General features: G+C 37.9%; 1 protein-coding gene across 4 annotated transcripts in view; it reads left to right on the top strand.

Moving 5' to 3' along the window:
- OSBPL3 (oxysterol binding protein like 3) overlaps positions 1–21,895 on the top strand; it is a 102,836-nt gene that overhangs the window by 21,567 nt on the left and 59,374 nt on the right. For all 4 annotated transcript variants that reach the window (XM_032237674.1, XM_032237671.1, XM_032237672.1 and 1 more), the window contains one exon: positions 16,826–16,951. In XM_032237674.1, the coding sequence (XP_032093565.1) occupies positions 16,859–16,951 (93 nt within the window). In that variant the 5' untranslated portion in view covers positions 16,826–16,858. The remainder of the gene's footprint in view (positions 1–16,825; positions 16,952–21,895) is intronic.

The raw sequence follows: 21,895 nt of genomic DNA, 5'->3' as shown, positions 1-21,895 counted from the left end.
GGAGTATAAGATGCATCCAAATTTTCAGCCTCTTTTGGGGGGGGAGTGCATCTTATAATCCAAAAATGTGGTATATAGCTTTTGAAAGTTGGTTGTCATTTCATAAATATATAAAAAAGATTTGTAACTATATTGCCTTTTAGAAAAAAAATCACAAATAAAATAGCTCTATTATAATCAGCTAATTGTTAAGATATAATGATTTCTGTGTTCCTCAGAAATCTCCTTCAGATTTGAAGTTAAGCACTGCATTTGTGAGTCTGGAAGAAAGAAAGCCAACTATGATTATTTCTTAATTGTATTTTTCATTTATTTCTATCTTTTATGTGCTGCCCTTCAACATCACTATCTAAATTTACCTTAAGAACAAAAACAGAAAATATTCTAAATCTGGTTAGAAATTGGTTTGTTTACAAGCCTGGAAAGATGGGCTCTCTTCAGCAAAGCAGTGTCTACAATTGCTTTTTCTGAAGCAAAGAGGTTACCCATTTGCCTTAGATGAAGCAAGCAGTATCTACATAATTTTGGTCCAGTGCTTAGGAGAAACTCCTCAACTTTTTTTAATGTGCTGTCGTACCTATACAGGATAGAGTCAGAGTGATTGAATAGAGCTGAGATTTATTGGCCGATGCCCTTCCTGATGCCTTCACAGAGTTCACAGCAGATTTGTTTTTGCACTCTAGGAGAGAAACATCTGCTACCTAGGATAGAACTCTCAATTTTCTGAGTGGGAGGCAAGCATCTTCACCACTAAGCCACCAGGCCTGTTAAGAAACTACTCGCTATCCCCTAATTCTAACTGAAGTGCTTCTAGGCTCAGTGGAATTGGGATTTCTCAGTGCACAAGCTTAGCCTGAAATACCTTCAAAATGCTGAAGGTGCTTCAAACTGGGCAGTTTAAGGTTGCTGTGACATTTCTTTGGGTGAGCAGTCAAGGGAAGACTCCCAAGATGGCTGCTTTTGAAATTTACTGAAGAAATACTCAGCATACACCAAAACTGCCAAGTGTAACAATACTTGAACTAATGTGAGATAAGATTTATCTATACCATCTCTCACAACATTTCTCAAAAAAGCTCCTGTTAGCTTTCTCTTTTAGCTGAAATAGTACAGGAAGAGGCTGAGAGGAATTTTGAAGAAGAGTGAGGTGAAGAAGCTGAGTCACTACACTCTAAATGAAAGGAGATCAGCTTGCTTTGCAAATTACCCATTAAAACTTTTTGCAGTTCTAGTTAAGAGTACATTAGGTATAAGCAGAAATAAAAATAAATACAGCATATTTTTATTATCCATATGACTGTATTTTTAATTGACCCTTTGTAAAGATTCAGATAAATGCTTTACTTGAAAGGAATGAACAAACCCTTTTCAAGCTGCTATAAATTATATTGTAGCACATTGCATACTCTATGTAAAAGAATCCCTCTGTACCGTAGCGGTGATACCCAAAGCACATAAAAATCACAGAATGGAAGGCTGAAAGTTTTGATGCAGATTAGTTGAATGGGAGCACACCAGATGCAGTATGAATTTCTTAAAGCCATTTGCTGTGCCCATTTATGCAGCTCTAGGCTACGCAGCTCTCTTCTCTGGCCATACGGAAGCTTTCAAGAAAAGACTGGACTCTCATCTGATAGAAATGGTGTAGGTCTGGGATGGCAAACTTGTGGCACGCATAGCCATTTGTCAGGGCACTCAAGGCGTTGCCCTGTCAGCTGGCCAGCTGACTTCAGCCTTTTTTTGAGGCCATTTTTCGCCCTCTCCAGGCTCCAGAGGCTTTATAGGAGCCTGGGGAGGGTGAAAACACCCCCCCCTACCCTCCAGAGGCCCTCCGGAAGTTTCAGGAGTTTACCTGAAGCCTCCGGAGCACAAAAAACCAGTCCTACGGACAAACCGAAAATTCGGGAACGGACTTCGGTTTCCTCGTAGGGCCAGTTTTAGACCTCCAAAGCCTTCAGGGGCCTTCCGGAGGCTTACCTGAAGGCTCTGGAGGGCAAAAAAAAATCACTTTCAAGTGACTTCCGGTTTGCTTGTAGAGTCTTTTTCATCCTCTGGAGCCTTCAGGGAAGCCTTCTGAAGGACTAAAAATGGCCCTATGGACAAACTGGAAGTCTGTCCCCAAACTTCCAGTTTGCCTGTAAGGCCGGTTTTTGTGTTCTGAAGGCTTCAGGGAAGCTCCTGAAGCCTCCAGAGGGCCTTCAGGGGGGAGCTGTTTTTGCCTTCCCCAAACTCCTATAAAGTCTCTGGAGCCTGGGGAGGGCGAAAAATGCATGCAAAAAATGGGAAGGAGCGCCCATCATGCGCGCATGCATGCTGGGTGTGGCACACCCGCACAAGACCCCCTGCGCTCCCCCTGCTTTTGGCACGCAATCCAAAAAAGACTCGCCATCACTGATGTAGAGTTCCCTGCTTGGGCGGAAGGGTTGGACTAGATGACCTACAAGGTCCCTTCCAACTCTAACTTAATCTCTTAATAAATGCTTAGATTAAGTATTTAGCATGGCAATTGAAATTAAAGATTCGAAGTTTTGTCATCAATGTATTCTTTTCTGTAAGACAATACCATTGTGTATCAATCCTAAAGATAATGAAGGATGAATATTCTTTTTTCATATACATGTGTCTACTTTATTCTCAGTAAGTCATCTTCACAAGAGATAGCATAACAATCAAAACAATCCCTCATTGTTAAGAGGACATAAAGTTGGATTCTGTTTTTATTTTTCCACATAACTCATATGATATATAAATAGATTGATAAAGCTGAGTGTTGTTTATTATACTTGGGGCAAACTAGATTAGATAATAAAGCTGCACATTTTCTTCCCTTCATGTTTGCTGCACTTCAGCCAGATGGTTGAATATGTTTGTGCTGCCAATCTGGAGCCAGATATAATTTGAGGTATATAACATTTCTGGTGGATAAACTATTTTGTGCAAGGTTAATGGTAAGTATTCCATAATGTAACTGCAACCTCTTGTTTTTTGTCTGCTTGAAAACAACTGTAGGATAAAAGCCATTTTGTAAAATAGTTTTATCCCACCATAAGATTAAAACTGTGAAGAGGAACACCTAGAACCCAACACAAACCCCACACAAACATCTACAGAGAAGGGTTTTGTCCACAAATGTACTCCCTCATCCAAAGCGATATCATCTATAATTTTATCTCTTTTCAAGTCAAAATATCCCAGACAAATTGATCAAGAGTTAGGAAACTTGTAATGCAAAGCCAAATTGCCTACTGCTTGATGAACATAATTCCCCAGTTCCCAGAAAATACTGCAGTATGCTACACATGTTTACAGGTGAGGGGATATCATACTCAAGAAAAGGATGGTAACAATAGACAGCCGAAGATTTAATTTCCATTGAAAACCTTCACATTCAGTATTAAAATGGTAGTTCTCATTTCAGACTGAAGAGGATACAGCTCATTGCAGTAAGGGGGTTGGGGGGTGGAGAGAAAGGCAGTAAGAAGAGCAGAATCAAAACAAGATGATTCTCCATTGCTTCTTGCTGTAATTTTCAGCTGTCATTCCTTTTGGAAGAGTTAGCTTTATTCCGGTATGTTGAATTTGAGTTGTTTTCCAGCACTCAAAATCAGAGCATACACATTTGTTCCAGACAGTAGCACATTGCCACATTTTCTCAAGGGTGCAATGAGTCACCTTTGCTGGAAGATGAATTTGGGGTTAAGTAATTTTGATTGCATTTCCTTTGGATATTCCAAGCCATTTTGTTTCATAAACTGGTTCATTGCTTGCTTTGATGTGCCTGGTGGCTTTTGCTGTTCTTACATCAGCAAAATCTTGGGCATGAGAAGGGAAACAGGCTCAAATATCTTTCATATTTTAAAATCAGTAGGCCTGGGACAAAGAACTAAGTGCTGCAAAGAATCTGATCCCAGTTTTCCCATCAGCTCCCATTCAATTAAATATATGTTCCATATCATACTTAAAATACCAACAACTTATTTCCTTTTGTGCATATGTGAATGTGCCATGTCCAAGAATTTTTAGAAGAAAGAAAAAAAACATTTCATTAACCCCACTGGAATCAAATCAATCCTCCTTATGGTTAGGAAAAACTATCAGGAAATTGACTGCTAAAATAGAAATATACAGTAATATATTATGAGGACCCAGATTGTTGGGAGCAATATGCTATAAACTGCTTAGAGGGGGCTGTGAAGCAGTATATAAGTCTAAGTGCTATTGCTAGTGCTACTGCTATCCAGTAGTTGTAATATACATATTCAATATTATATAATAATAAAAACAGCTCAATTCTCACTGGAAGTGGCTTATTAGCTGCTATTGTCATTCCTGATTGGTGGATCCCCTATCATATTATTTATTATTTATTTATTAGATTTTTATCCCACCTTTATTCCTTTTATGTAACTCAAGTTGGCAAACATACATAATATTCCTTCCTCCTCCTATTTTTCCACACAACAACAACCCTGTGAGATGAGTTGGGCCAGAGGTGGGATCCTACTGGTTTAACAACTGTTTCACTGAAAATATGCTTTGCTTTGGACATTATCACTTATGGGTGTACTCACTTTTGTTGCCAGCAGTTTAGACATTAATGGCTGTGTGTTGCGTTATTTTGAGGGGACAGCACATTTATAGTTATAAAACCTGTATACTCACTACTTTATGTTGTAGCCAAGTGTCATTTCTTCAGTATTGTCACACAAAAAGATATACTTAAATATTTACAAAATGTGATATACTGTATAACTTAATGACCAGATAATTTTGTAATAAGATGACCATTGCAATAGTGTAGCAGATTTTTCCTTTACTAAACTTGCTTTGTTTTTTACATGTAAATTTCTAGCATTTATTCTGAAATGATTTAGCACCAATAAATTGGGGAACAAACTCTTTTAATTTATTCCATGTTCTTTACTATATCTGAATAATATTTCATATTCTGATACCTGGATATAACAAGCTATAAGAATAACTTTGAGGAACAGGAAGTAGATCCACACATAGCCCAAAGCAGGAATGTAATTTGAGAAAGCATACTTTGAGGGCATTTTTTTAAGTTAAGTGGAGAAAAGGAAAAGGGGCATTGTCTTATTCTGTTACTGTAACTTTAAATACATGTATTAGCATTCTTAACTTTTTTTCATGGTTTGGGCTACTTCAAAGGACTGACACATTGCATGTGGTCAGGGGAAGGTAAGGTGAAAAAAGCTGAAAGTTGGCCAATTTTTTATGGCCAGAGCGACACTTAAGGAAGACAAGTGCTGCAGTACACAAAACTGTTTTTATTTTTCTCAATGTGTAGAGGATTTGAAGGGTGGGTTTTTAAATTTTTGTTCTTTAAATGATTATTGGGAAATGGCTAGGCTGTTATATTTTGTGTGGGCATTTCATCAAAATTATTTCTTGGGGTAAGAAAGAATGACTGGCCCAACATCATCCAGTTGGCCTTTATGGATAAGGTGGGGCTAGAATTCCCATCTCCTGGTTTCTAATCTGGCCAAACTGGCTCTTATTTCTTCCCCAGAAATTACTGAATCAAAACCTGACATAACAATAAAGCTTTGGAGACTAGTTTTACATCTGACAGCTATTCACAGTGGAGTCACCATATTTGCTATTGATATAACGAGTAAAATGAAACACGACCTTCACTTACATTTCATGATCATGAGCCATTAACCTCTTCCTCTGCTTAAGTCATATTCTGCTGATGAATTACATACAAAAGATAATTTCGTTACTGCTTGTGCAAGTTGCTTTAAAAGGACTGAGTTCCACAGGAAAAGTAGTTGCACAATAGAATTCCTGTATTTGAGACTGAAGAGCTATCAGTCAAAATAACTTTGCAATGTTTTCTTTGAGGAGCAGCACAGAATACTTTTGAACTAACAGTTTTATGCCTGTAAATTACTGAAAACGTACTTTTTAAGTCTGTTGTAAGGATATGTAATGTGGCTTGTTACTTGATTATAATTACTTGAATGTGAATGTAAAAACTGCACTGTATTGCTAAGAATCCTTTTCCATTGGGGGGAGTGATAAAGAAGATTTTTTTTCCCCTTTGAGAAAGAATAGGGGGCAAAATGGTAACCAAAAATCCTTTCTTCAAAGGATTTTGTTAATTTATTTATATCCCACCAGGGAACATAACACAATATTCTTCCGTCCTCCAATATTCTTTCGTCATTCCCCAACAGTCACCCTGTGAGATGAGTTGAGAATGACTGGCCGAAAGTCCCCCAACCAGCTTTCATGTGTAAGGCAGCACTAGAACTCACAATCCCATGACCTCTAGCTTTGTCCTTAACCACTAGAGAGCAAAGTGGCTGTTCAATGACCTTTTAGAGCAGGGTTGTCAAACCTGATTTTGTTGAAGGACGCACCAGGGTTGTATTTGACCTCGAGGGGCCTGAGGGGCCTGGCCAGAGTGGGCGTGGCCAGTTCCACATCACTCATCGAGGTTCCATTTTCAGCTGCAATGGCCTCCTGCAATCCTCTCGCCAGTGAAGTAGCTTCGGGTGGCCACATGCAGCCCCCCCCCCCCCCCAGGTCCATTTTCATTTGCAGAGATTTGCAGGTCATCATGGCCGGAAACGGAGCCTGGGCATGCCACACATCTGTTTTCACTGGCAGAGGCAAGCCAGTCCTTTGCTGTTCTCAGGGCAGGCTGTGGGCCCCATCTAAGCACACTGCGAGTTTCGCACCTCTGTTTTGAGAATGCAACTCTTTTAACTTGCCACACAAAGCTTGATGCTACGGTCAAAATGTTTAAAATTGATCCCAAAACATTAAATAGAACAGAAATTATTTCTGTTCTATTTTTCATTTCATTCTCCCTTTGTTATTCTTTTGTTTCATATTTTCTGATTAGCCTTTTCTTTGTAAAATGCTATGAAAGGGGTATTTTAGTATCACAGTATGCTGCTAATAACATTAACAAAAATCTATTTCAGTGGTTCTCAACTTTTCCTTCATCACAGACCCCCTACTTTTTATGGCCATGGACCCCCTTAACTCAAGATTTAAATCATAAGATTTCTTCAAGCCTTCATGAACCGTCTGTGATGACATTACAATATTATTCTTAATCTGTAGTACTATAAAAGGAAAACATTGAAACTGAAAGGGAAGAGCTGTAGTCAACTGATCCATATCTCAGTTAGATAAGATACAAACAAGACTTATTTCTACATATATAAAAACATAACTTTTATGGATCCACAACTTATCCTAATGGCTTTAAATTAAACAAATCAAAGCCATAACAATAATCAAGTCTATACATCTGTGATGGCGTACCTATGGCATGCATGCCACAGGTGGCATATGGAGGCCTCTCTACGGACACAGAAGCCCTAGCTGAGCTTCACTAAGCATGGCTGCCGGCCAGTTGATTTTCAGGTCTCTGCAAAACACTATACTACTACTACTACTACTACTACTACTACTACTACTACTACTACTATTATTATTATTATTATTATTATTATTATTATTATTACAAGCCATCAATATACATCCAATAGGAACAGGAAGTCACTCACAGGAGCAGATAGAGGTAAATCCTAGAGAGACTGGAAATGCCTAATGGAACAATGGAGATGAATGCTAGAGAGGAATAAAGCTGCATACAAGGATGACATAACTTCTGTAACAGTGTAGGCATGCAAAGAGGGGGAGCGTGGGGGGTATGGCCCCCCATGCCCCATTTTTGTTCCAAGGAGGCTTCAGGGAGGCCTAGGTCCAAAATGGGGTGCAGGGTGGGTCACATGTGCAGGGGGAGGTGCAGGGGGCATGTGCACATTGTATTATGGGTGTTGGCATGTGGTGTTGTGCACAGAAACACTCTTCCGGCACATGAGGACAAAAAGGTTAACCATCACTCCCTACTTCAATACTGAATCACAATTTAAGACGTCTCTTTCTAAACCAGTCAAACATATTTTTGTAATTAAGAAATCAATAGGGAAATATAGATAATTGGAAATTGAGGGCATTCCCCAACTTTCCTGTTTAGGGGAAACAACTAACAATATAATTTCTTCTGCTTTTGTGGTATGATAAGTGTAGGGATTTTATTCTTCCAAAAACCCTCTATTTTCTTCACAAATATAGAGAGAGGGAGGGAGGAGAGAGAGAGGGAGAGAGGTAACTTTTAGTGTCTCTTTTATGCTGCTTGTCCATAGATATCATTGAGAATTTATTGCCCTGTCTCCTCTTCTTGCAAGCCTGTGCACAGCTGGGGGAAGGGGAACATGGTTCCAAAAAATGCTGACTTGTTTCAATACTGCTTTTGCTTTTTTTAAAATATAAAACAGCTTCCTCAACAGAAGCAGTACTTAACCCCTTATCCAACTCTTGTTCTTATTCATCCCACCTTTAAATAGCTTACCTTTATTATATTTTTGACTCCATGGCTCTGCTCAGAACCATTGCATTGCTTCCCCGTGTATGTAACTTGCTAAGAATAACAAGAGTAATTGATTTGTAAATAAATCAGTCTATCATCTTGTCCCTGTAGGGATTTTCCAAATCTAATTATTTTTGAGAAGTAATGCTACCTGATTTTTCATCCCTTTCAGACTAATGAGGAAGGACAGCAGGCAATAAATTATTCAAAAGCTGCAGCAATACAACTAACCGTAACTGCTGAATAAATGAAAGAGCTGGTTGCTTTATTCATGAACAGTAAAGGGTACAAAATATTTTTGAAAGGAAGTGAATGGAATGGAAGAGATGAGGGGCGGCTATTGATATATTTTGAGGAAATATACTTGATTAAAGGTCTATGGTGCATACAAATAATCCAAGTACAGCAGAGACTCATTGTTTTGTTAAAAACAGCTGATGTGAATACCTGGTCTTGTGAGAAAATTCTTCATGTCTCTTTTGCTCTCAATCAGGAGAACATTCAAGCTTTAATGATAAACATGCAATAATTAAAATATTCCATTATTGAGGCATTCAATTCAATTTAGTTACACTTTGAAAAATACATTGTTTTACAAGTTTAGAAAGTGGTAGGTTTCTGGGGGAGCAGTGGTGGGTTTCAAATTTTTTTAGAACCTATTCTGTAGGTGTGGCCTGTTTTGTGGGAGTGGCTTGATGGTCATGTGATCAGGTGGGAGTGGCTTGGTGATCATGTGACTGGGTGGGAGTAGCTTGGCAGTCATGTGACTGAGTGAGAGTGGCTTGGCAGTTATGTGACCGGGTGGGAGTGGCCAAGTCAATGTCACTGAATTCTTTGCCCAAAAGAATGACCAGAAAAAGAAGATATAAAAAAGGAAATTTATTATTTTTTGCGCTTACTACTTAAATAAGAATAAAATAAATACACAAAACAATAAAACAGATACTTACAGTGGAAATTGGCTGTCCTTGCCAGTCTTTAACATTACTGACCACCTTACACACCCACTTCCAGCCCCTCTGCCTCTTCTCCCTTCCTAGTTTCACTCAGACTTTTTTAAAACTCACAGCCTGTGCACAGCACACACACTTCCAGCCCCTCTGCCTCTCCCCTCTTCCTGGATTCACTCAGACTTTTTAAAAACTCACAGCCTGTGCACACGACACACACTTTCAGCTCCTCTGCCTTTTCCTTCTTCCTGGATTCACTCAGATGTTTTTAAAAGAGTGGAAGAGTGAATGTGTGTGCACAGGCTGTGGATTTTAAAAACATCTTATGTGTGCACAGGCTGTGAGTTTTAAAAATGTATTGTGTGTGCACAGGCTGTGAGTTTTAAAAATGTCTGAGTGAATCCAGGAAGAGGGAAGAGGTAGAGGGGCTGGAAGTGTGTCCATGTGTACAGACTGATTTTTAAAAACGTTTGAGTGAATCAAGGAAGAGGGAAGAGGCAGAGGGGCTAAAGTGTGACAGGCTGTGAGTTTTAAAAAAAATCTGAGTGAATCCAGGAAGGGGGACAAGACAGAGGGGCTGGAAGTGCGTGTTCCTATAGTATCGTCCAGCCCTTCTGCCTCTTCCCTCTTCCTAGATTCCCTCAGACGTTTTTAAAACCCACAGCCTGTGCACACACACACACTCTTCCAGCAGCCCCTCTGCCTCTTCCTTCTTTCCCAACATCCTCCCCCTCCACCCCAGCCACTCACCAGTTCTTTCTTCTTCTGGTTCTTCTTCTGAGAACTTCTGGTGCACATGGGCAGGGCGAGTGAAAGAGTGAACGAGGGGAGGGAGCGTTCCGGTACGGGGCCTCCTTACCAACGGGTACAGGAAGGCATGCTAAATTTCACCATCCGGTACTGCCATACTAGTCGGTTGAACCGGTTGAAATCCACACCTGGGGGGGGGAGGATCTTATTTCACAACACTTTTGACAAATACACTCATAGATGATGGTTGATAAATTGGCAATATACATCACTTTCAGAACTTTAAACTCATAATTAAAAAAATACATAAAACTTATATTGAATTATTTCAAGGAGCCTTTCCTAGCTAAAGAATGAAGCCGACTAGGATGGCATTCTAAACTTCAGATTCCACCACTGTGTTTGTTGTCTCTCTTGTATGTTAGATACATACTATATAAAGGAGAATGTAGTCCAGTGCAGACTAATAAACATTTTGAAAAATAAAGAAGAGCACTTAGAATTGCACTGCCAAATGAGATACAGTGCAATTGTTGTAATATGATTATAATATTTTACATTTCTCGGTTCTTGTTAATGATCTAGAGCTATTCAGAACAAGACATAGTTTCTAAACAACTTTCAGAAGTCTTCAAAAATGATCCTAGATGCAAATTAATGCCAAAGATAAGAAGCTAAAAATGTGGGTTTAAAAAAAATTAGAGCAGAAGTAATCTTGAATAATGTAAGAACCTTTCTTCCAATCATAAAGTGTTATAATGCTGCCTTTCACTAATTTGCTATGTGAAACAGAATGCTGAATTGATCCTGGATTAGGGCTAATGTGAAATCTTAAAGGATTTATATGATTTGAAAAACCCTTTATCCTTATATACTTTATTCAGGTCAATTTCTCTTGCTTTAAATAAGGGAAAAGTCAAGGAACTTTTTGTTACCTTTTCCTGATTGGATCTTAAATCAAAATCTTTGAACAAAATAGTTTTATGGTTGTTATATGGATCACATCCAAAATCTATTTTTTCAGTATAGTGAAAATTTTTGTGCTAAGGACTTAAAATACTTGCACAGACAATAATAGAAAATGAGCTTGTTTTCTTTTTCTTTTTTTTCTTTTTGTAGTGGTTAGGAAAGAATTGCTTGAATGATAAAGTAGGTAGTATTTATAGGCACTGTTTTGTATATTCTAAAAATAAAATGGATAACTACTAGGTTAGAGATGAGCCATAATTTATAAAGAACTATAGAAAGTGCTAAGCAACAGCAAAAATGTATAAATGCTCCATAGCAACTCTGCTGCCCACTTTTTCTAATATTTCATTCCAAGAGGATAAATGTGGAATTGGGAGTAAAATCACATCTTTGCTATATAAAAACAGTGTAACAGATTGTAGAAATCAGATTCTGTTATGGTGACAGCAAAGAGATTCCATAATACTGTAGTGCCTTCTTGAAATTATTGACAATTTACACTCTCTCTCCAGTAGAAGAGAATATATATAGCAATCATGGTGAAACTTTTTGGCATCACATGCCAAAAACGGGGGGAGCGCAGGGGGGTCTTGGGCAGGCGTGCCACACCCATAATCCTATGCGCGTGACCCCATGTGCATGCACAAACAAACCATGCGTGTACAACCCCCACCCTCTCCTCTACTTTTAGTGTGCAATATTCCCATTTTTGCCCTCCCCAGGCTCCAGAAGCTTTCTAGGAGGCAACCTCTACTCTTGGTGGGACAGCCGTGCTCACACGGTCTTGGCCTGAAGCTTCATAAGCCAAGTGCAGTTCACCTGCACCAGGAGGCACCAGACAGTGCCAGCTGTCTCCCTGGTGGCTGGCGGGCGGTTGGGGGTACAATGCCCCAATACCCATGTCCTTCCTCCGGCGCAGAAAGGGTGTGCCATGGGTAAACAGGTTCCCGGGGGGTTGAGAGAGAGATCGGGATGGCGGGGGGGGGGGTGTTTCCCCTATTTGCCATGGGAGCAGCATTGGGATGAGGCACGCCGCTGGCCTCTTTTATTCTTAAGGAGCTGGAGCTTCCCTGAAATCTCCCTCCATAGACTTGACGGGAAAGAACCTACCCCCTTTTTCCCCTTCTCAAATTGCGGCTTGTGTGATGTGAGAAAATGGGGGAGTGGTGCCTCTCAACAAGTCACCGAGCATGCCAGCTAACCGGAAAGACCAATCTGCCACTGAACTCTAACCACAGCCCCAGCCAGCAGGCGAGCAGGCACTTTCTCTCTCCCTGGCTCCCTTGGACTGTATGTGTTTCTTCGCTCAAGCACCGCGGTGACCCATGCATCAGCAGTGTGTGAAGCACTGGCCTTGCCCTCAAGAAGCTGAGCTTGGAGAGCTAATCGAAGGTGGTGTGCGCTCTCCCTCCCTCCCTCTCTCTCTATCGCCACGCACATCGCAATTTGAGAAGGGAGAAAAGTGGGAACTTTCTTTTCCCTCAAGTCCACAGAGGAAGCAGCACTGGCTGAGGCATGGCGAGAGAGAGGGACGAAGGGAGAGCATGCACCACCTCTGATTAGCTCTCCAAGCTCAGCTTCTCACCGCTGCTGCAGCCAGCACTTCACACTCGGCTGGTGCGTGGGTCACTGCGGTGCTTGAGCGAAGATACACATTCAGTCCAAGGGAGCCAAGGAGAGAGAGGGCGTCTGTTCGCCTGCCCCCCTGCTGGCCAGGACTACGATTAGGGTTCTGTGGCAGATTGCCTTTGGGTTAGTGTGGAGCCACCTTGGGCCTCCCTCTCTCGGTCTCCTTGCGTTGATTGAGTCTGATCTAAATACTGATATACAGTCAACATCTATAATATTCAGTGTAAGAATTAAAACAGCCATTATATAGGAAAGACCGACAGAAAACTAGGAGTCAGATGATGTGAGGGAAACTCCTTAATCTCCCAGCACACAGACAGACTCAGCCTTAGTTTCAACTGGGAAACTGTGAGCATCCTAGAGCAAGCTAATAGTAAACTAAAATATAAAATGTATCTCCTATCACAGCTGAAAGTTTGCAGGTGATCCTTGACTTACAACAGTTCATGTAATGATTGTTCAAAATTACAATGGCTCTGACCATTTTTCACACTTACAACCATTGCAGCATCCCTATCATCACATGATCAAAATTCAGATGCTGGGCAACTGGTTCATATTTATAATGGTTGCAGTGTTCCAAGGATATGTGATCCCCTTTTGCAATCTTCTAACAAGCAAAGTCAATGAGGAATCCAGATTCACTTAACAATTGTGTTAACAACTTAACAAATGCAGTGATTCCCTTAACAACTGTGACAAGAAAAGACGTAATATGGAGCAAACTCACTTAACAGATGTTTCACTTTGCAACATAAATTTTAGGTTCAATTGTGGCTGTAACTTGAGGACTACCTGTATTTGGAGGGCAATTTCTGTGAACTACTCCTGATCTAATCTTGGACTCTTACTCTGTGCTTGCAGAATAAATCCCAGCAGCACTTAATACTTCTTTACAAAATAAAAATCTTCTTTCTTAGTTTGCAAAATCTATCAGTAGATTTAAAGAAAATTTACCGTTTCAGGAACAGTTCATAAATACTGAAAGGAAGTGTTTTTGTTGTTGTTTTTATTGTTAGCGATTCAGAAGCAGTATGCAAATTCTTATTAATGTAGAATAACTAGAAAAGCAGAATCAGTTCATAAAAATAAGACTTGGAGAGTGATAGAAACTGATCGATTAATTGAAAATAACATCGTTTGCACTTGGATGAATTCTCATTTAGCTAGTAATCCTCAACTTTGTAACCACAATTGAGCTCAAAATTTCTGTTGCTAAACAGGACAGTTGTAATGAGTTCAGCCCCATTTTATGACTTTTATTGCCATAGTTGTTAAGGGAATCCTTGAAGTTGTTAAGTTTGTAACATGGTTCTTAAGTGAATCTGGCTTCCCCATTGACTTTTCTTGTCAGAACATTGCAAAAAGGTGATCACATAGTCCAACACACTGCAACCATCATAAATACACGGCAGTTTCCAATCATCCAAATTTTGATCATGTGACCATTGGGATGCTACAACAGGCATAACTCTGAAAAATGGTCTTAAATCACTTCTTCAGTGCCACTCTAACTTCAAAAGCTTACTAAATGATTGGTTGCAATTTGAGAATTACTCGTACTTAGACTTTTAAAAGGATATTTTGTGCATTTGGAGATATAGAATCTGGAACAATCATGATGAATTTATACATACAAATTAGTTTTACTGGGTGATGAATTACAAATATTGTATGTCATTAAGTTGTTATTAATATTTTAAGCCTACCAGGTAAATTATAACTGTCAGGATTCCGACCGAGACCCTATTGAGTTTTCTTTGTTTGTATATGCATGCTTTCATTCAAGTGACGTATTAGTGGATATGACAGGATTTCCTACTTGCCATAAATATATTCTCATTTATTATGGAAGATAAATAGGGAAGATAAATTGGGAGAATTAAAGGAAATATGTTTAAAAGTACAGATGCCCAGCAAAAATATTCTCTATTTCTATTGTGCAAATGAAAGATAATTCCAGCATTTAAAGAAAACCAACTTTAATAAATCAGATATCAGTTCATGACCAGTTGAAAAGAGTCTATAGAAAAATATGAGAATTTGAAATAGTTAAAATAGTTACTATTTTATATAACTGTGAAGTTATATAAGTGAGGTAAGACAAGAATTCCCTTTTGTGGATAATTGCAGCTGAACCACAGCAGGAACTTCCTACAATGTTATAATTTAAAAGAAAATTCTAAAACTGGTTTTGGTGTGGCATCCAATAAATCACAGCAAATAAAATAATCAAATAACAGCTTTTATTCTGTTCCTTCAAATGAATTAAACTAATCGGCTCAGAATCCAAAATGTTTCAAAACATCAATTTGGAAATTCCCACTCTATCTGAGATTCCTTTTGATATAGTATATTATCAAAACAATTCTTTCCTGTTTGAGTTGTGAAAGGTATTGCTTTTTTAAATAATGTCTTTATACAGTAACGAGAATCTGTTTCCATGGTTACGGTACTATAGTTCACATAATTCTCAGAGGGGTCTGCTAGCAAAGTTTCTATTTCAGATATAGACTGCAATTCTTGGCTTCCGTTACTGTTTTCCTACCAGACCCAGTAATAAATGTAAACTGGAACATTCAGTCTTATTAAACAACAAGTATGATATTTTATGACTGTGTGTTTGTGTGTGTGCGCGCGCTCGTATGTGCATTTATGTATATATTTATGTATGAAGTTTATCTGAATGAATTTTTCAGAATTCACTACGATACTTTAATGATTTTATGTTATTCCATAAGTTTATATTCAGTTAATGTACATGCATAAAAGGTTAATTAGTATTTTGATGAAAAAGTTGCATGAGAAGAAACAATTAAAATGCTAATAACTATAAGCAATATGGGGGAAAAACCGCATGACCCAAAGAAAAGACATGAAAGAACTACGCAAATTATTAAATTATTGTGCTGATTCCTTCTGTAAAGTTTCATTTAAACTGTGACAAAGAAGAATATATCCATACATTAAGAAATAAAAGCAAAGTTGCAGAAAAGCTAGAGATGAATGGACAATTACCATAGTGTCACTATAACTGTATGGCAACCAATATAAGCCTGGCAAAATCGGAAGAGTTGACAAATTGAACCATAATTGGAGACTGAAACAGATAATCATTTTCTTAGCTGAAAGTAATTACAACTTAGAGCATCTGATTATGGAAGTATGAATGGAAAGAGAAAATTCCAGGTGAATGTTAAATGTTAATACGAATGTAATTTCAGTAACTATACTGAATAAAAGTATAAATGGTGGCAAAGAAATAAAAGTGGTAGTAGATTTGCTTTCTTAAGTTCTGATGTAAGGTAGGGATGACAGTGAAAAATTAAAGAGATCAGTATTAGAATAGAAGGTAATCATAGTAAAGATATTTTCAATGTGAATCAGAGGTTGGTTTCTGCTGGTTCGGCCTGGATTGGGCAAACCGGTATTGATGGCAGTGGGACGCTCCACCTGCCCACATGCGCAGAAGCATCATGTGCACACGAACAAACCGGTAATAAAAAAAATGGAAACCTACCACTGATATCAATATATAGCTGTAACAATTTCATATCATAAAAAATGTGTGAGAAAAAGATAAATGCTTTGAACTGTGGTGAAAGTACAACAGACTCCAAGAAGAACCCATCATGCTTGCAATGTCCCAGGCTCATTTAATCATCTTTTGTGATCCTCTAACAATAAAAGTTAGTGGGGAATCCACATTGACTTAACAACTATGTTACTAACTTAACAATATCAGTGATTCATTTAACAACTGTGGTTAGAAAGATCATAAAATGGAGCAAAATTAACTTAAAAACTATCTCACTTAGCAACAGAAATTTTTGACTCAGTTGTGGTTGTAAATCGAGGACTACCTGTATTGTATCACAGATTAACTTGCAATTTCATGACAAACTATTGAGGTTTTTTTCACTTGTAAAAACATAGTTCTTGTCTGGTGTTCCTATGACTATCAAGTGAAATGTATATATTGGGTCCATCCCCCCCTTTCTTAGGAAGTTCCGCTGAATGCTAAGAATGCCATTGGAATGTATGAGGGAAAGAAATGACTCTGCTCTTTCTCTTCTATTTCTTCCCATCTTTCTGATGCTGTTGTAAGTGATTTGATTCAGAAGAATTTTGTTCTACAATCATGACTGAAGAAAAGAATCTGGGGGTGTCTCAGAGTGCCTTGTCACATTCAAGAAGTACTAGCAGCTGTTCTTCTAAACAAGGAAGTCGGCAGGTAAATGCAAAGTTATATTAATCTTTGTTTACAATCTTCTAGATTTGTGAAGAACATGAATGAAATATATAGTATATTAAGTCCTGGCCATATGACTATTTCAAAGAATGAATCTGATATATTGAGCATATTATAACTATTAACTTTAATATAGAAAGTAAATAATTTTATACATTGCTTTATGTGATTGTATTTATACTCATCCTGCCTCATCTAAAATGATCTGGATCCATATTTATAAAATTTAGAAAAGCAGATCATTTGAACAGCCCCCCATCATTAGAAATTATTGCTGAGTTTTTGTAATGGCTTCTAATTTATCAAAATCCTAGTAAGCTACCAGCAAGGCTCCAGGATTTAATTAGTTAGCCATTTTATTTATTATATAGGACTAAGATCATTTTTTAATAATTTGAAGATAGCCATTTTCTTATTGTGAAGTAATAAATAAATTGCATGTTTTAAGGTAATGAAAAACTTTATTTGCTTATAAAGAATGCTTCTCACTTTTTTATTTTTTGTAATAGTGTTATGTGAAAACTTCCACAAACGAAGCATTGGCCATGTTGATTATGAATAATGGGAGATGTTTTCCAACATATAATTAGAGAATCATTATAATATTTTTGGTTATGTACAATAGATCACGGGGAAATATTACCACTTATTTTTTATTGGAAGTTGCTTCTGATGCTTATTTTCCTCCTTCCTTTTCAGTAACAATATCGGAGAGTGTTTTGTAATCTACATATTTATTTCAGTAGGAAAATTATATACTTGGATTAAGAAACAAAATAATAAAGAACATTAGATGCAATCCAGGGACCAGAAGTTCTCCCTAGATCTGTTCTTGTATAAAAATTCATTGACTTACTTCCTTTTCTCAAGAATGTAGATTAAATGTATTATTTCTCATGATGATATCAACGGCTAATCCTGGTACCAGCTTCATGTTTATAATCATCCTTTGTCTGTATATTAACAACACAATTGAAAATTAATATTCTTAGATTTTAGATCAGCTTGATTATAATGATCATGTGTTTTGTAAGTTATTTCGGTAGTATAGTAGGAAAAAATCAGTATTAAGATGAGATTTTGCTTTCATGTCATGTCTCACTGAGTCAATTTGTCTGTCTCTCTCTCAGACACACATATATACATTTGAAAGTGAGACTTGCTCACATATTTTCAAGGTCTCTATGACACATCCTTTGAAACAAATAAAAGAATAAGAAACGATTTGATGGATTACAGATCCATTTGCCTAGCAGACTGTTTTCAAAGGAGGCAAATCCAGTGCTTCTGTAAGGTTTATTGCCAAGTCATGAAGAGGCGGGGCGGGGGGGGGGGGACGACACATCAACTTTTCAACCCTCAATAACTGCTGTTGAAAGAATCTGGAAGCACAAAGGTTCAGTAGACAAATGTAACTGAGTTTCATCTTTTGCTATGTTTTTATGAACTCCAATTATCACAGAAATGGCTTTTATTGTAAATGCTCAGTTGTAAACTGCCCAGTGTCACTAAGGTGAGATGGGCAATATAATAATTCAATAAATAAATAAAAATAAATAAATGTTCCATTTAAAATCATTTACAGGTAAAGTGTAAGAATAGTTCCCTTTCTATTCTGCTTATTAAACAAAAACATAGCTAAAATAGTTCAAATCATCAAATCTTTATAAGGTCTCAGAAAGCATTTGCATGTTGCTGAAACAATACTTCTTTCCAAGTGACTTTTAATCAACACCTTCAACTATAACTGACAAAGGTATTGATCATTTCCTTAGCAATCCCACACAAAAAAATTGATCCTGCTTTTCCAATAAATGCCACTGCTTTTGATAAAACTTTATTGGATCCTTGGACTTCACTAGGGCAGGTGATGACCAATTTACTATATTCCATAAACACGTTTATTAAGTGGAAAAATTACCAAAATAAGGTACAGAAGTGTTGATTTTAGAATGGCATTACAGGTAGTCCTCGATTTATGATTACAATTGAGCCCAAAAATTCTGATGCTAGTAAGACAGTAGTTAAGTGAGTTTTTTACCATTTTACAACCTTTCTTATCACAGTTGTTAAGTGAATGACTGTGGTTGTTAAAATTAGTAACACAGTTGTTAAGTGAACCTGGCTTCCCCACTGACTTTGCTCATCAGAAGGTTGCAAAAGGTGATCACATGAACCCAGAACACTACAACCATAATACAGCTGTGAGAAAAAGTCCTGCACGCTTTACAGTTTATGGTTTACAGTTTATGACATTTTTTGGATAGGCCATTTATTTTATGATATTTTATGATAACTGCTATGGAAATATTGTTATATTTAAATAAATACTGGTGGTTTTTAAGTGAAAAGCATTAGCTTTTTGCAATTTGGTGCTGTTTGGATGAGGATTGTGAATTTTCTTGCATTCTTACAATGCATGCTTACAATGACTATGAAAACAGATTAACTGATGCATATCCAGTGGCATACGTGTTACAATTACTAAGGGTGATGCTAGTGTTTTGTTAACAATCCTGAAAAGGATTGTTTAGGTAACCAAACATGGTTACTAATATGAAATTGGCCAGGTCTTATTGCTTATCAACAGGCGGCATCGCTTTGGCATAAACTGTATAAGCCTTTGCACATGATCTTTGGTGACAATGTGGTGCCAGACTGCAATAATGGTTTCAATCAGCTCCTGCTTGGTTTTCGGATCTTCTTGCTTATTTCATAACCAATCTTGGCTCACAAGTTCTCAATTGAGTTCAAATCCGGGCTCTGAGCTGGCCAATCCAGGAGTCGAACACCATGCTTCTTCATCCACTGCTGTATGGACTTGGCTCGATGACAAGGAGCGTTGTCATCCTGGAAGTAAAAGTCCTTTCCTACAAATTGCTGAGCTGAAGGAAGCATGGTCTTTTCCAGGCCTTCAACATACTGCTTGGAATTCATGATTCCCTGCACAATTTGTATCCGACCAATATCAGAAGCAGCGATATAGCCCCAGATCATCACGTGCAATGGATGCTTCACAGATTCAAGCAGTACAGCCTAAATTCTTTAGCTGGAAATCTTCTGACATACTTATTACACTGATTCCCAGTCAAGTAGAAATTGCTCTCATCACTGAGGATGACCTTGGTCCACTGTTTGTTGGTCCACTTGGCATACTTCTTGGCCCATGCACGTCGATGAGAGAGGTGAGCGTCTGTGAGCAAAGTTTACTTCGCGCCCTGCAGCCTTTGGGCCCTCTGGGAAGCAGTTTGAAATGCACTGTGCTTGTGCACACTTTTACATCACATGTTTCATCCCAACTTCTTGTAATCTGAGGTGAGGTGAGCTTCCTGTCAGCCACTGAAATGCGTTGCAGAGCCAGATCTTGCTGTTTTGTCGACTTTCTTGGTCTTCCAGAGCAGAGCCTGTCATCAACTGAACCAGTTATTTGGTATTTTTCAACCACTCTGCTCACTGTGGTGCAATGGCATTTCACTCTCTTGGCTATTTCTATACAGGAGTAACCCTCTTCATGAAGCACAATGATGCGATGCCGCTGCTCAGTACTGGTGAAAGCAAAGGCCTTCATCCTTGCCCGCAGCCAGAGCTAAATTAAATTTCTCGATGCTTTTCATGCCTATTTATAGTCAGACAGCATGACAACATTGATTGGTTCATAGATTTAGCCTCTGTGCATTTTGATTGGTTAGCCAAAGTTTGCTGCTGATTGGCTACTTTCGATCCTAACATTCTCGAAAATTCAAGTTGTGTTTGTTTTAGCACATAAACTGACTCAAAACCTTAAAAAGACTTTGGTTATATTAATAAAAATTATGCATCTCAATCCAACTACAGAAATTTTCATCAAAGTACTAATTTTGCGTGGTGAAAACCTATGAATGAAAAGTTAATTAAACATGTAAATACACCTTAAAACTGAAAGCGTACAGGACTTTTTAACACAGCTGTAAATATGAACCAGTTGTCAAGCATCTGAATGTAAATCACATGATCATACAGATGCTGCAATGGGTGTAAGTGTGAAGTAACAGTCATGTTACTTTTTTCAGGTTATTGTAATTTTGAATGGTCACTAAATGAATGGTTGTAAGCCAAGGACAACCTATGTTAAAAATGCAGATATGGTACCTTTTAATTTTCTTTTTTACTTTTCCACATTAAGAAAACTTTAATCCTATGTTTCTATAACATTGTATTTAAAAAGAAATAATTATGATCTCAAATTACATTTTTACTTTTAAATGATTCACACAATTCAAAAATATGTGATGAATTTCTTGGGGAACAAATTATTGCTACAGAAGAAAAGCAAAGAATTAGTTGTGAACTTTTATAAATTTTGCCTTTTTATTTCTAAAAAGGATATTGCTTATGGGATTTTCACCTTTGGAATCCATTCATGGCTGCTTTCAATCCTGCAGACCTATGATTTTGATGAATTGGTTTCTTTAAATCTCTGCTTTCCATAGAAAGCTCTGGTCCTCCCATCATGCTGGAACTGGTGAGATTTAGAAAAAAGCTAGAAAATAAAAAATGTCAATACAATTATCTTCAGGTTTCTGTAGGGGTTCCACTGAATGTAGTGAGATATAGGAAGTAGCCATTGTTTTTAGGATTGCACATTTAATAGTATGCATCACAACCCCTCCAAGCTTCCAAACTTTCGCAGCTTAATATATGTAAAAGAAAGAAGAGCATAGTATCATAAAAAGCTCCCATGGTACAGAAATAAACAGCAAATTTGGGAACAATTGTGCCAATTTTATGAGCTGTAACAAACGCTTCTGTTGATGATGCTGATGCAAAATCCTGAACTCCCCCACAAAACTGCTTTCTATTTTGAGCAATTGAAAAATATGCACTACAACTGACTGCATTTTATTTTAGACACAAGTCTGGCACTGTCATCTGGCATGTTGATGGAGC

This window comes from Thamnophis elegans, chromosome Z (assembly GCF_009769535.1).
Source record: "Thamnophis elegans isolate rThaEle1 chromosome Z, rThaEle1.pri, whole genome shotgun sequence".
NCBI classification, from domain to species: Eukaryota; Metazoa; Chordata; class Lepidosauria; order Squamata; family Colubridae; genus Thamnophis; species Thamnophis elegans.
This window is presented reverse-complemented; position numbering and strand designations above follow the sequence as displayed.